Source organism: Argopecten irradians, chromosome 11, assembly GCF_041381155.1.
Source record: "Argopecten irradians isolate NY chromosome 11, Ai_NY, whole genome shotgun sequence".
Classification (NCBI taxonomy): domain Eukaryota; kingdom Metazoa; phylum Mollusca; class Bivalvia; order Pectinida; family Pectinidae; genus Argopecten; species Argopecten irradians.
Window position 1 is genome coordinate 372,864 of NC_091144.1, and position 17,096 is coordinate 389,959.

Here is a 17,096-nt window from a genome sequence, read left to right on the forward strand (position 1 = left end):
TTAACTTTAAGGAGCCAAAATTTTAATATGTTTTGAATACATTAAGTTGCGTTTGTTAATCTTCGGCAGAATCTGCTAGTACGATTGTATCGTCGGCATATAGCATTACATATAGTTTTAGGTAGACTTGTAAATCAATTATATTTTTCGCCGCCAAATTCGACAGGCCTTTACAATCATTTGATATAAAAAACAGTGTTTCAAATCGTTTTAGAAATAATTAAACACAAAAATAGAGATTTTTCGCCTAGTCTGAATATTGGGTAGTACCAAAAGCATGTTTGGCATAATCTACGAATATCAACACAAGTTATAAAGAGTTTCATGCAATTCAGATACATTTTCACACAATACTATCTACAATAGCTCTCTATATACTGGTAATTGGCAGATCACAAGTTCTACAAATTTATCCCTTGCATTAATATTCCATCTTTTAGGTTTGGAAATAAAACGATCATTTTCAGAACTATCTTAACATTCGTTCCTAGTATTTCATCGTTTAAGTAGACTTAAATGGATCGGGCAGTGTATGTCTGATAATATCGAAGAAATTTCATTTACTAGTTTGAAGAGTTCAAAATTACCTTTACAGTAGTTAACAACATTGTTGTTTTTTGATAGTTAGTTTACCGACATATACGATATTCGCCCATTCTTCCATTTGACATAAAAAATATTACAGTGATCACAAATGTCTTATAAAATTAACTGCTTTCCATATATTATTACGTACTTCTTTCTTTTGGAATAACATTGTCTTAGGTACATGTAATTCTTTGGTATCTATCTGACATTTCAGAAACCTTATCAGCTATATCTACCAAATTCAGGAAATATGGAATTCTACTATTAAAAAAATCTCCCCACAATTCAATTCATCGACATCACTGTAACACAATGGCACGACACATCATGGTATCTACTTATTTATTGTACTTCGTGTTGTGTATAACTTATAAGGCAGTTCATTACATTTAAACTATATGTAAACGACTGTATGCGACGTTTTATCTCTACTAAGTCTGTATTCCCAAAACATGAGTATTCTAGAGACCAACAGATCCAAATGATTTCGCTATATACGACATATTAACGTTTTACGCCACTGTCCGGGTTAAATGGAGTTTTCAAGTCTGGTCACCCTGTAACTAATTTTGAAGAATGACATCTCGCATACCTGTGAATAAAAAGAACATTAAGTTCTACCATCTTGCTAACTTTTATGTGGGGGTGCCATCTTTATGTTGAATTCCGCTCCAAAAATTTGACCAAAATATTCATGAAATTTCAATATTGATTATCTCACCCAGTCCAGACACACACTTGACAGAATTTTAAACTTTCTTGACATATATTGCATCTACATGTATTGCCCAACCCACATATTAGACATTTGAAACTGATGCGCCCCTGAATACCCAATCAGCAGGCTCCAAACATTCACCTCTCTATGAAATATTGTGCCCAAAAGGGATTTCCAGTAATCTATTTTTGGTTTGATTCTGCGGTCCCTATAACCCCTCGGACCTCCGTCCGAGAGGATGTTGCCTTGTGGCTCCTACATCCTGGAGAGTCTCTCCCTTAACCTACCAGTATATCTAACAACATAAAACCTACTCCGCCCCGCCCCTTTGTACATATATTAAAAAGGCACGTGCGGTCTAAAATACACTTAATCAACTATTTAGATTCCAACATCCACCACACCCCTTCCACATCGGTGCGTTATCCTGTTCGCTCTCCTCCATCTGACAGCCAGACCTCACACTGACCACCCCAATCACTGCCATCATATACAGGCTGTCATATCGCTGGCTAGTGGCTACAGAACCCAAAACTACCGTCCTCAACAGATACTATGTCCATCCCCTCTATTGATCCATCCGTGATGCATTTTGCCTGTTAACCCTTACCCCTCGAACTTTAATCTCATCATTTGAATTATCTTAGTTTCCCGTACATTTCACTAATTAGCAGCCCATTTTGTTACATACCTTCATCGCCAAGAATATTAACTAATATTCCAAAACCAATATACAAAATGTTAACTGATGATTCGACTTATCCATATGTTAACTGATGATTCGACTTATCCATATATTAACTGATAATTAGATTTATTGCCAACTTAACTGACAATTAGACTAATTATTAATCTAACTGATACTCATAATTATCGCTAAGTCATCTTTGTTATACACGTACATGTATCACTTGCCCCTTTAAGATTATCAAACAGTTAAAATCTTCACTTATAACTATAATCAAGACATGGTGTTGGTTAATATCTTTCCCATTAAAACATTTTCCATGTCAACCAAGTGCTGAATTTAAACCAGACATAACATTCCTGACATAATTACGAGGCCATTGCAATTACATATCCATAATGTCCCACAGTGTCCTAATCTTTCAATTCACAGCAACTTCCTTTGTATTCAATAAAGTGTACATCTACCAATGAAGCATATGCACTACTATGTCTTATTGCATTTTCATTAACATTCACAATATCTCAAACTGAATTAAATGTTCATTAAACTTCACAGTGTCCTAAACTGAATTACATGTTCATTAAACTTCACAGTGTCATCATAGTATTCACCAACACTTCACGGCACAGTTCCAATATGTCATTTAAAAGCTATGTCCACAACATCTTTATGTCACAAGATTTCGATACATAGGCAACGACTACAAAACACAAGTCGGCAATGCGTCAATTTATCCACAGCCAACGTAATAGTATTTTATAGAGAGTCCGGTTAATTCAACCACCAGCGTGTGACGGCACTAATTCGCGAAACATTTCCTAATGAGAGTCAATGTAATGAGTTCCGAAGAATTCCAACTGTCAACTATCTTCATAGATTTCACGATTAATTGTCTTACAGGTTTGTCCATATTGGTCTCCAATAGTTCAACCTTTACCAAAGTCAACTGCAGGTCTGCTTTAGCTTACAATGTAAAATACACAGTTCAATTAAGGGTATATCTTTAATAATTACGTCACACGACCATCTAAATGGTTGTATTAGACAGTTAATCCACGATACACAAATGGGACGAAAGATACCATATGATATTTATAGTTACAAAGAGAATGTCTTAAACTCTCTGTAACATATTGCGACGAGGGTCACACAGAATCTCCTAGTCCCTTCGAAATTTCTCCTTAGGACCTCTTTCATCCCTGTTTACCATGATGGGGAATTGTACCTATCCCCAGAGCGTTAACCGCACTGCCAATGTTAAAACGGCATCAAAACGGAGACATAATTTCACCTCTGGAATATGTTGCATTAGTTTCCATCTTCGGTGCTCTTCTGTTGTCCTATCCCGATATTAGTCTTTCCGAAACCAAAACTTGACCCGATGGAATGTTCTCCCCGTTATCAAAACGGCATTGCACTGGAGACCCCATTTCGGATACCCACGACGAAATAAGGTAGAGACAAACCGTTAACAAGCACCATCGGCATTGACAAACAAAATAGCACGACGAAATACTATTCCAAAACCTGATGTCACAACTCGTTCTTATCCTGGTCACAGCACCAAAATAAATACCATATGTGACACAATGACACGACACATCATGGTATCTACTTATTTATTGTAATTCGCATTGTGTATAACTTATAAGCAGTTCATCACATGTAACTATATGTAAACAAAACATTGTCCTTGCCACTAACACGCAACTAGTAGTATATTGACTAACCCGGTATCTGTATGCGACTATGTATCTCACTAAGTCCGTATTCCCCAACATGAGTTCCTAACCCCTCGAGCTTCCGTCCGGGGGATGTTGCCTTAAGCTTGTAGCCTACATCCTGGAGTCTCTCCCTTAACTCACTAACCTACCAGTATATCTAACAACATAACACCTACTCCGCCCCGCCCCTTTGTACATATATTAAAAAGGCACGTGCAGCCTAAAATACACTTAATCAACTATCTAAATTCCAACATCCACCACACCCCTTCCACATCGGTGCGTTATCCTGCTCTCCTCCATCTGACAGCCTGCCCTCACACTGACCATTCCAATCACTGCCATCATATACAGACTGTCAGATCGCTGGCTAGTGGCTACAGAACCCAAAACTACCGACCACAACAGATACTATGTCCATCCCCTCTATTGTTCCATCCGTGATGCATTTTGCCTGTTAATCCTAACCCCTCGAACTTTAATCTCATCATTTGAATTATCTTAGTTTCCCTTACATTTCACTAATTATCAGCCCATTTTGTTATAATCACACCTAAATAGTTTTTTCTGTATCTTGACATCTCTTGTTAACGACTTGATAATTACGACACGTTGTGATATTATCTAAACATGTTGACATGACGATATGTTTTGTTAAATGTTGTCGAGTCGACATAATTTATGTCGATAAAGTGACATTTAACACAACAATTAGAGGTCCGTACTATTATTCCTAATATGATTTTGTTTAAATTATATGATTTAGTAGCTGTAGCACTATATGTTGTTAGTTTAAGTATCCTATAATATTCTTATCAATGGTATTGACGATAACTTTTGTATAATGATTGATTTTGCAGGTATAAAACTTTCAATCGACACTGAAAATGAGCTGAGGATTGTTATGATTGGGAAAACCGGTACAGGTAAAAGTGCGACAGGTAACACCATACTCGGAAGGAAGGTATTTACTTCGAAACTGTCAGGTAAATCTGTTACAAAGAGATGCAGTTTGAGGCAAGCTGAACGCTTTGGGCAGGTCATAACAGTCGCTGATACTCCGGGATTATTTGATACCGGTATCAGCAATGACGAAATGAAAAAAGAAATTGTTAAATGCATCGGATTGACGGCACCAGGACCACATGCATTTTTACTCGTCTTGGCTATAGGAAGGTTTACCCAAGAAGAGCAGGATACGGTTACAGCCTTCGCTGAGATATTCGGAGAGGGTATGTATGATCGTCTGATAGTCCTCTTTACACGGAAGGATGATTTGGACAGGATGGAAACCACCCTAGAGGCCTATGTAGAGGAAGCAACCGAACCACTGAGGGAAATCCTTAAAAAATGTAGCAACAGATACATTGCGTTTGACAACACCCAGCCGCCTGATAAGCTTGAAAAAGATGCGATGGAATTGATCGACACCATTAACGGCATCACCGCAGGCAATGGCGGACAGTGTTACACAAATGAGATGGTTGAAGAGGCCGAGAGACAAATTCAACTGAAACGTGAGCAAATGCAACGAGAAAAAGAGAAAGAAATGAAAAGGGCCCATGCTCATCAACTGAAAGAAATCGAGGAAAGGTATAGAAAAAAGTTTGAAAATTTCCGCGGGGACACACGAAAGGAAATAGAGGAGGGCGGATCTTTCTTTGGAAATTTAACTCAAGGATTAAGTAATGTGGCCAAGGGTATCACAAGTTGGTTTTATTAATCAAATAATACGAGGAACAAGTCTTAAAGACATTTTAGTCACCATGTACATACCGAATGGATTTTATCAATTTGTACCAATGTATGTCGGTCACCTTACACACGATTTGATAGTATGTTAATAATCTTTCACTACACAAAATCGAACATGTTTGTAACGGGAAAGGTTTTTGATAAATATTTCATTTTAAAATTGAGTGCAAAGATTGTTCTTGAATACTAATTCAGAATATACATGTACCGATGTTATATGTAGTTAATGAATCATCAGTGTTATGGGAAGATAAAATCAATTCCTACATATACGTACCTCATTGTATGAACAATGGCACTTTCCCCTTTAAAACAAATAATCATAAAAACTAAACAAAATCGAAATTTACCAACAAAATATCATTGAGACTATGGGCGTAAGGTTAACTATTGCAGCGTAAAACGAACGTTGTACTCACAATTCTGCTTATTGATACCAGAAAATTGACTGAAACAAGTAAAATTATACAATTGTTTGTATTTAGTACATTAGACGATGAAATATCCGGAGATCCAATTATTCTGTTAATTATTTTGTACCATTCTGGGACTGGCTTACGGGTCAGAAATAACTCACAAGTTTCCATTTCGGTTGATGTATTATGCAATATGGAGTGTACATATTAAAATGATCAATGGGTGGCCTTTTAATTGATTTATGAGTTCTACTGTATTTATTTTATATCAAATGCAAATTAGTCATATGTAAACGCTAATTTTCAAATTTTGAATAAAAAAATCGTTGTTTAATAAAGATTCTGATTTTAGAGTATGCGCAGCATGAAGAGCATAAAAGAAAATAACTTTTAAAATAAGTTTGTACAGTGCATCTCATCCAAGTATCTTAACTTTTTATATCAAACTCCTGCATGTAAATGTTGTATTCGACCTTATAACACTCCATCTTTCCCGATTTCAATACGTAAAGTTCATTGAAATTTGCAGATTTGTTGTGTATTGTGTGCAGGGTCTCAATCTGGTTCCAGTACGAGTTTGCTACTCAACTTTTTATCGTAATTATCCTCTCAGATGTAACATTCTTATACAAGTAGTACATGTAGTAGTGAAGATTCTAATAACCAATGGTAGGAATCTAGGAAAACCTCACCTGAATGCCATAAGAAATGTAAAAATCGAAATTGTTTTATAGATTCAATGAAATTTCAGAATTATTATTATTATTATAAAACCGAAGATGGCTGCCTATCAACCATCTTAATTCTAGATAAGTTACCAAATGTAATATGTATAACTAGGCACGAAGAAGAACCTACAGATAATTGAAATTGGAGAGAAATCCCAACAGTATTTTCTAAGAAGTACAATGTAGTGACTGAAAACAATTGTCAAAATTCAAGATTGCTGCCTCTCAGTCATTTTGTTGACCAATAATAATACAGTGTAATTAGTCTCAAAATACAATAGGCAAAACAAGGCACCAAGAGGAACCTACATACGGAATCTAATCTCCAGTACTTTGTGAGAACTAACAACGGACGGACCAAAAGGCGATTTGAAAAGCTCACCATCTAACTGATGATGGTGTGCTAAAAATCTAAATCTTTTTTGGAGTAAGCCCAATGGAAAAACAATAATTAGATGTCATTATTTGTCTCACCTTTCCCACTTTTTCCAAATAAATTATGACAAACACTCCTCTTTAACATTGACCGTATGTATTTGTTCTGATGCAAAATGTATACAAGTGTCAGTAGGTGGATTTAGATAACTTTTTCAAAAGATAGACATTTAATCAAAGTCTCAAAATCCACAACCTCATTTCTCCAGAACCAATAGCAAATTTCCTTATAATCTTAGTTATTTACGTCTGGTGCTCCTATATGCATGTCTATAGTGAAACTATCATCATGACAAACCAAAATACTATGGAAATAAACCAGGTCTTCAATATATTCTAATAATCTAATTAATGACGGGATTCCGCAGACTCATCGTGTCCAAGTCTTCATTCATAATTATCCATGTAAAGTAAAGTCATTAGCTTTGTACATGTTTGTGAAGTAATCTGCTGTATTAAAAAATTACAAATATTTTGTACTTCACATTACATAATATTTGGTATTTATGCAAAGCTTACCTCTATGCAACCAGGGAGAATAAGAAATGTAATATAAGATATGTTTGGGGATAATGAAAAATAAACACAAATATGCAGGAAACCTATTTTTGGGTCGTTCTGACTCGAAGGGTCAGGATGAACTACTGTTTTCATGCATCGTCAGCCGTCGTGCGCCGTCAAGGTCACAGGGGTCAAATAGGCTAAAATATTTAAACGACTTCTTGTGAATAACTAAGAGGCCTAGAGACCTGATATTGGGCCTGTGGCATGCTGGGATAAAGGTTTACTAAATTTGTTCAAATGAAGGACCTTGACCTTCATTCAAGGTCACGGGGTCAAACAGGCGTAAACATTTTAACAACTTCTTGTAAATAAATAAAACGTCTAGAGAACCGATATTGGGCCTGTGTTATACTGGGATGACGGTCTACCAAGGCCACAGGATCAAAAAGTCTAACATCTTTAAACGAATTCTTATGAATAACTAAGAGGCCTAAAGACCTGATATTGGGTCTATGACATGCTGGAATGACTGGCTACAAAGTTTGTTCAAATGAATGACCTTGACCTTCATTCAAGGTCATAGGGGTCAAAGTTGCAAAGTCTTTAAATGACTTCTTATGAATAACTAAGAGGCCTAAAGACCCGATATTGGGTCTGTGACATGCTGGAATGAATGGCTACAAAAATTGTTCGAGTGAATGACCTTGACTTTCATTCAAGGTCACAGTGGTCAAATAGGCTAAAATCTTTAAATAAATTCTTGTAAATAACTAAGAGTCCTAGAGACTGGATATTGAATTTGTAGCATGGTGGGGATTAAGGGACCTTCATTCATCAAACGTCAGCACCTGAACTTTTTCTAATAAAAGAGTTCTTTTTTATTGCCTTAATTGTTTGCCACTACTATATTCTTTGCGGTGTTGTATTGTGCCAATAGTCAGATGACCGTTAAGGCCCATGGGCCTCTTCTTAATCAAGAATCTTATGTTACAACAGCTTTTTTAATCCTTCAATATTATATAACAAAATCTGTTTATAATGTAATAAAACAAACATTATATATAAGTAACATATCATGGCAAACAAAATAATCAGATATATTTCTATATTTTGTGACACTCGGGTAGAATATCCCTATCTTTTGTATATCCCCATACAATGAACAGGTATGAAAGAGTCTTATTTTGTTTAAGGCTATGCATCATGATCAGTTTTGTTTATATCACAGGAATGAAACGCAACTTTGAATAGTTTGGGAATGTTACTACAAAATGTACATGCAAAATTGATAATATTTTATACTAAATAAACTGTATTCATTTCTACTAGTACATGTACTCATACAATTTTTTGTGGTGACTGAATTCCGTCTTCTTATCCCTAACAATTTTATTTCACTTAACCTGTGATTGAAACCATTTTGTGGTGATGATTTTTTTCTGGAGTTATTTGAGAAATAAAGGACATTTCTTCAAACCAGAAAATGATGTTGATTTACATCATTTGTTGCACCAATATATGGTGATCAGATGCTTACATTTAGAATGCCATCATCTCAGAAAGTTCTCTTTTTGTATGAATTGAATAATAAATAACTGAATATCAGATCAGACTTTAATTCAATTCTGCATACATAGATTCCATTGTAGAGTTTGTAATCAATGAGGTTTAATATTTTTTTTGATGTTACATTGTATATTTAATGTTCCACTGACACATTAGTCTTTGTCATTATTAAATCTTTCCGTACTTTGTATTCTTTCTGGATTTCCTACCAGAAGTAATTATTAATATCTAGTGTCGACTATAGTCGATAATGGGGAAAAAGGGAGGGTAAAATCATATCATGTTGAAATATAGTCGGCAATAGTACTGATAGAGTTAACTTAGAACAATAATTAAGATATACACAATGTGTAATAGCACAATCACAAACAGCTCAGCAAATTTGTTCAAATGATAGTTTATATATAAAAAAAAAAAAAACCATCAAAATCTCTTTCCAGTTTCTTTAAGAAATAAAATTACCACACGTCAATCAGACTAGGTCACTGCTGTTAGATAGGTCAAATACAGAAATATCAGGACAGTTCCTGTCAAATCGTCTCAATCAGACTAGGTCACAAGCTGTGAGATAGGTCAAATACAGAAACTATCAGAACAGTTCCTGTCAACTCGTCAATCAGACTAGGTCACTGCTGATAGATAGGTCAAATACAGAAACTATAAGGACAGTTCCTGTCAACTCGTCAATCAGACTAGGTCACAGCTGTGAGATAGGTCAAATAACAGAAACTATCAGGACAGTTCCTGTCAACTCGTAAATTAGACTAGGTCACTGTTATTAGATAGTTAGATAGGTCAAATACAGAAACTATCAGGACAGTTCCTGTCAACTCATCTCTGACGATTTCTGCTGAGACGACATGTATGCTTGGACGGATCTCCACAAGGCTGTTATATTGCCAGAGCCAAATCCTGTAGCTCCTGAACGATGAATTACTCCAGGAAAAAGGTGTTGCGGTCAAAAAAGGGTTTGGTGAATTTCTGCATCAAATACCTGCAACCAAGTGTACAAAACGTATAAACCTTTTAGTCTTGGTACAGTGCAAAAGAGAGAATGGCTTGCTGTTTTCTTCACATGGTAAGCTGTAATTTACAAATTAAGTAACAGAGAGTCTCATTAAATAAAAGTACCATTATGAATGTTTTTCTTTATACTTTCAAAGAATTATCTACAAAATTTCAACTATAACTCTGTAGTTTAGGACATGAAATTATAATGATCATGACAGTAATGACACCGATGTCTAATTTCCTGCTTAAACTACTGAACTGACATTTCAATTACAAAGTTAATTACAGAGTTGCTCATTTAAGTAGCAATATATTTAAACATTAAAACTGTCTTTCTATGGCATGTATGGTCTATATATATGCCAGAGCTTTGCAGACAATCATCTCATAATACTTGGGCATTATGAAGATTGTCTGCAGCAAAGCTCTGACATTTATATAGACCATAGATGCAAAAGGAAGATAGTTTAATACTTATATATACATTGAAAAAATATATATGTCTGTTTAGGGTTACATTGGCAAAAAAATAGGGGTCGGTCAGTCAAGAGGATTATTTTTTTTCTTTTCTTTTTGTAGTGTCTTTCACTCGGAAATGAAATACTGACTTTTTAATTTTTTTTTTCGTAGAAAAGTGAAAAAAAAAATTAGGGTCGGAGGTAAAAAATTAGGGTCGGGTGGGTAACCCTGAAAACAGACATAATTTTTTTTTTGGCCTTAATTATTAACTCATTTTGGGGTCTTTGCATTAGCATTGTTTAAGTTAAACAAGGAAAACTGTTTATCAACAACAATTTAATCCACAAAATGGAACAGCCATTTTCACGGTGATAATTAAAGTTGACGTAACCATGTCAACATTAGTGACGTCATAATGGTTGTGTTTTGGGTGTCAGTTATTTCAACGTTGAAATCCAAGATGGCAGCAGGTTGGCCATCTTGTTGACTGATCAGTTCCCAAAGGCATTATGCACAAATAGGGCTCAAGGGGAACCTACATATGGAATTTGACAGATTCCTTTAATCGTTTCTGAGAAATAGCGGTAACAAACTTTAAACTATCAAAATCCAAGATGGCTGCCTGGCAGACGGACCACAGACCCATGGACGAAAAGCGATTTTGAATAGCCCACCATCTGATGATGGTAGGCTAAAAAGTATATATATCTGTTATTTACAAAGGGAATTAGAATTAGACATGGCTGACCTTTTCTTATCGTTACTGTCCTTCCCTGATAGACTCCCGGTTGTCTCCCCTTCTCTGTCTACCTCCATGTCCACAAGTATACCATTCCTCTTCAGGATCGCCACACACTGACCTATCTGCTCAATATCCTCCAGTTTCCCTATCTATTAAAACACAACAGACACAAGCTTAAAATCCTACATATAGACACAGTAAATTCAATCTAAATACAAAAACATAACATCACATGTATGACTTAATGATGTTGCTTTTACATCCACTTCATCTTAACACCAGCCAATTTATTAGTAGAAATTTCAGCTCAAGTTTCAAATTAAGGGGAGATAATTTAGAACTACGTTATCAACAACTCACCATCTGGTGGCTAATCTACAGTAAAAGTAAATGTTAGAAGTATACATGTAGCAAGACATTAAAAAAACATTACGTCTTGTCTCACTGTCAGCAAAATAATATCGGAAATAACACATTGGCTGACCAGTCACTCTTTTGTTATCAGAGTACAGTAAAGAATTCAAAGGTTTTTCTTGACACAACTCAAAGTTTTAATATAAAGACAGAGTGCAGTGTCATCTGTCCTGACTGTTGAACATGTTGTCAAATGTAAATAGATAAATAAGTTTCTGAGCCAAAAAGTTACTAAAAATTATTAAACAAACCACCAGTTGGAGATATTGACCTCTGTGTAGTAAGTGTATGGGAGGCTCAGCAAAGTCCACACCCCTGGACATCAGAGTGGACACTGTAGTTACTATGTCTGGGGTATGGAGCCCGATGTGCTGGATTCCTGGTCCCCCATGCTCTCTCAGGAAAGTTGCCACCTGGTTAGGACCTGTAGCCACAATGGAAAGGAATATTTTACATGTATATAAGATAAAGTCAAACCGTTTCAGTTTTAAGTGTTTCAGAAACAATCGAGATATACGGTAAGAAGCTCATCAAATCTAAAACAAGCGAGGAGATGTGTAGCCTAGCTGGGATAAGAACCTTACAGTATAAAGTGAACTAATGGTCTATGCTAAACATAGACAAATCATTCCATTCCTGCTAAGATGAGCAGCTTTAGATCTTCTAGGTAAGAAATTGTTACAATGTTAAACATCAATACACAATTATTCAGTGCTCCAGTTAAGATGCGTACACAGGTAAAATACCCATGAGTGCTTATATCCAGAAATAAATTTAGAAGCAATTTAGTAAAATCAGATAAATTCCAGCGATTTTTAAGAGTCTGCATCAACTGCGCTCTTGATTCGGATAGATATTTGCTAGCTTATGATCGATGACATTACACTATAATTGCATAACTTTTATCAAAATACATGTATCTCTGTTACGTTTCTTAAAATAATTATCTGGAGCGCTGATTATGATACTTATTACTAATTGCATGGTTTGATTTCTATAAGCATGCAAACCTGATAAAATGTTCTTTTTCCCTACAATCATTTAAAATATGTAAAATATATTTGATTTCTTGATGATTATCATGCATTTACTTCATGAGCATATTTTATGGTGGCTAAAATCAAAATGTAAACAAAATGTTGTGTGTTTAATTAGGATCCCGTACCTTGATCTGGTAATGCCTCTGCTATCACAAACTTGATCGTGTTGACGCCGTCAGACTGACTGGGCGTAGTGATCCCTGTTTCAGCACAGTGCCAGTACTCCATTGCCTTCAGGCGAAGTCCAATGTCTGTTGTATTGATCACAAAGCCATCATCAGCATCTTCATCACTGTAATGAACATTGGGAAACATCTTGACACATTATTATTGAAGGTGGGTTAAAGAGCATACGGCTTTAAACTTGCCTCACTGACAACCTATGTATATAGGCCACCTGCTTTATAGAAACACTTTCTCAGGGCCCCAAATGGTCAATCTTAAACTGTTTGACTTAATTGTGTATAAAAGATTAAAAATCACTCGGTTATATAAAAAAAAAAAAACATTTTTCTTGGTTCCTTGGGTAGTCTATAGAGACAGGTATAACTAATACATTAGTAGAGAGCACAGCTTTTTGGCCCATTCGCGAAGCGATCGAACTCTTGTGATACAAGACCGTATTCAAAGTTACACTCTCGCAGGATTATTAACGAAATACTGTGAAAAATTCATAATATCAATGAAAGATAAACCTTCCGATGTAAATGTTAAGTGAATCTTATGTTTACATTCTGTCCTAACTCTGAACTTAGAGGTTGTTAAATTATCCGACACTATCTTTTCGTAATTTTCGCCTGGCAACAAGAATGACATTGTGATATTGTTTGTAGCCGCAATCATGTATTTTTTGCTTAAAGTGAATGTAGAAGTTATAGTTTTTTTACTTGTTATATATTCAATGCCAGGAATTCAGCAAGACTATGATATAAAATAATTTCTAGCAGTAAGTCAATGCACACAATAAGCTATAATAACAGAACACTTGTAATTAATAAGAGATCAATCATCTGATTGGTCAGGGGAGATGACTCTTTTGTCATTAGAAATCCTTAACACTTAAATATTTCCATTTTGGTAACAGTGCATAAAAACAACTCACAAACAAAAGAATTGATTAACTGTTGCATTCTCAGATAGGCTTTGCCTAAAATGATAGGTATGGTAATAATAATCAAAGGTATTTTAAAATTAGGGTTTTATATGAACTTAATACTAGCAGCAGTACTGATGACCACAGCACTAGTTCACCTTAAACATAACACAAGACTGTATTGGAGATCTGTACATGTATATTGTCTGAGTTGTAAATTTGGGTTCATCCAGGATGTTTTACTATCAGAATTAACTCTGATGGCTGAATTGCATGACATGTACGATGAGAGCATAATTTAGTAAAGTACATATTCCTTGTGTGATTAAAAATTTGAATAGTTGACAGACTCATTACAATTAAACGACATGTACATCCTTCATGCAGTCTAGAGATTTTAATTTTTAAAAATGTATCGGTTTCTTTTTATTTTTCACAGTTTTTTAACAAGTTAACATGTTTTGAAACTCAGCGATTCTTCAACATTCAAACAGTGGCATCGGCGAATACCACCCGCCATGATCCAGGATGTGAGAGAACACTTACAGCACTTGTTAGCATGTGGTGTTATCAGAAGATCATGCTCACCCTGGGCGTCAGGTGTAGTCTTAGCCGGGAAGGAGGACGGGTCCTGACGTATGTGTATCGACTATCGCCAACTTAATAACTGAACTATTAAGGATGCGTACGCCCTCACACGGATTGAGGAAATACTCGACTCCCTTTCTGGATCCTCATTCTTCTCCGTGTTTGACATGAAGAGTGGCTACCATCAAGTTGAGGTCGCGGAGCACCATAAGGAGCGTACAACATTTACTTTAGGCCCCCTTGGGTTCTATAAGTATAACTGAATGCCTTTTGGTATTGCCAACGCCCCGGCCACTTATCAGCGACTCATGGACCAATGCCTCGGGGAGTTACATATGGTGGATTATTTCATCTATCTTGATGACGTCGTTACATTTCCATCTACCTTTGAGGAGCACTTATGGGGAGGATAAAAAAAACTTCCGGTTGTACTACCAGGTTTTGATGGGAACATGGTGATCATGTGCTCACAAGAAATGGTCTTTCTTTTAAACCGCCCCGCGTGAAAATATCTTGAGTTTATAGTAAAAACAGCAGCTGGTATTGAAGGAAGGGGACTACAAGTATATGTAGGGGGAGACGATTGCTAAATGGGAACGGGGCCATTTTTCCCAGGGGGCGGAAAGAGTTGTTTCGCTGGGTTTTTGGGTTTTGCGCCGAATTATTAACGGAAGGTTCATTCATAGGCGGATTTGCAAAAAAAAAAGTTAAGCCTCGGCTCTTTGACAAATTCTTTAAATGCCACCAATCTCGGGAAAAAATCCGGGAGAGGAGAAGTGAAAGGCGATTAGGCTATGGGAATTCTCGGCGAAGGGGAGCAGGGAAACTTACGTTTCTTTCTCAATTAAGGGGAAAGTTGTCTGCCTCCCACGCCCAGTATTAGGCCTTTTTCGGTATTACGCCCAAAAAACCCTTTCGTATGGTTCAACATGGAAATTTGCAAGTTATTCCATAAAAAGTATCTCGAAGATCGTGGTTTGTATCAGGAAAGTAAGAGAGGCACCATGCCATCTGGCTTATGCCTGCCGGAGATTGTCCAAGGTTCGGGATAACAAGGTTCAACCCTACCCGATCCCATAAGTTTCCTAGTTTTCTTGCCATGAAAAATTGGGCCATCCAACGAGAAGAGAAGTTTTTGGACTTCCTGTTACGACCATCGCTTTTCTGTGTGGGAAGGGGAAACCAAAATCCCGCCTCCACCTATGTTTCTTGAACATGTTGCGGGAAAATTCAACGGCTTCTAGGGTCCATCGCATGGTTTGTCAAGCTCTTTCCGCCAAAAAACGATTTCAACATCCGATTTTTCGACGAGGCAAATTCCAACATAGATGCTGATTACATTGTTCTCGGTTGGCCTACTCCCAGGGATTCATGTGGCCATTTATGATCAAGGAAGGAAAACCATTCTTGGAGGACTTCTGTTGCACTGGCTGTATGTCGGGATTGTTGTTATGCGTTCAGCCCTCCCCTTTTAGAGTATTTGTTTACGCAGATAATACTAGAGTAAGACAGTATGGGGATGCTACTTGCATGGAAGATCTTGAGTTGAGTTTCTGGGACATGAGAAGAACACACAAGGGAAGGATGAAAAGTTTTTGGGACCCTGCATTAGCAATGACCCAGGATGGCGTTAAGTCCAGGAGAGCAGGAGTTACCTGAGTCAGCGTGGAATCCTTCGATATACCACCACTTTGATTCCCTCATAGATAAGGGAGGAGCCCTTTATCGACAAGCCTTTGTGAATGGAGAGACGAAGCATCAGTTGGGTCTTCCTACGTCGCTTATACTTTTTGTCTTGAGGAGCTTTCCACAACAACATGGGACATTTAGCTGTGACCAAAACTCTATCACTGTGTAGAGACCGCTTATACTGGCCTTTTATGTCTACGGATGTTGAGAAGTGGATAGCGAGGTGTAACCGATGTTTGTGGTGGATAACCCTCACCAGGGAAATGGCACCCTTAGTCTCTATCCAGACCACACAACCTCTGGAACTTGTCGGTATGAACTACCTAACCACGGAGCCGTCCAAGGGAAATTACCAGCATATCTTGGTCATGGTCATTACAGACATTTTACTCGATATGCCGATCCGTAACCAGACCAGCAAGACCACCGCTGAGGCTCTGATGAATCATTTCATTATATACTTTGGGATGCCAAAGCGCTTGCACTCGGATCAAGGGATGATCTTCAGGAGTAAGCTTGTGAAGCAGTTTTGCCGTATGGCGGGTATTTCTCTCCATCCCAGACAACGCCGCATCATCCACAGGGCAACGGACAATGAGAACGATTTAACCGCATCCTGTTGAGCATGCTCGGAACCATGGAGGAGGAGGAGAAGCGGGATTGCAAATCCTATGTTGCACCTCAAATGCACGCATATAATGCCACAAGGAACGAGTTTACGGGGTACTCCCCATTTTACCCTTTTGTATGGGAGAGTGTGCCGCGATTAACCTGTGGAAACCTTGTCCTTCGGAGTCGAAGGAATCCATTACACATTGGCTATGTGGAGTCGATGCGAAGACGGGCCTTAAGGGATCCTACACTATTGTCATCCCAAGAGTAACGCAGCTAAAAGTACGGGATACGTGGAAGCTTTGGGTCCGCAACCTGAGATT

At 37.1% G+C, this 17,096-nt stretch overlaps 2 protein-coding genes across 8 annotated transcripts in view; one reads left to right on the forward strand and one right to left on the reverse strand.

The window, feature by feature from the left end:
• The window catches only part of LOC138334237 (uncharacterized), an 89,169-nt gene extending 82,751 nt beyond the window's left edge, over nucleotides 1-6,418 (forward strand). For all 7 annotated transcript variants that reach the window (XM_069282853.1, XM_069282854.1, XM_069282856.1 and 4 more), the window contains one exon: nucleotides 4,582-6,418. In XM_069282853.1, coding sequence (XP_069138954.1) covers nucleotides 4,582-5,444 — 863 coding nt within the window. In that variant the 3' untranslated portion in view covers nucleotides 5,445-6,418. The remainder of the gene's footprint in view (nucleotides 1-4,581) is intronic.
• Nucleotides 6,419-6,908: 490 nt separating this feature from the next.
• Nucleotides 6,909-14,264, reverse strand: LOC138334238 (hemolysin VllY-like). Its single transcript, XM_069282859.1, has 5 exons — nucleotides 12,917-14,264; nucleotides 12,023-12,175; nucleotides 11,344-11,486; nucleotides 9,684-10,119; nucleotides 6,909-9,610 (listed from the first exon to the last, which is right to left on the reverse strand). Exons 1-3 carry the CDS (start codon nucleotides 13,104-13,106, stop codon nucleotides 11,464-11,466), a joined length of 366 nt encoding a protein of 121 aa, XP_069138960.1. The 5' UTR covers nucleotides 13,107-14,264; the 3' UTR covers nucleotides 6,909-9,610; nucleotides 9,684-10,119; nucleotides 11,344-11,463.
• Nucleotides 14,265-17,096: the final 2,832 nt, after the last annotated feature.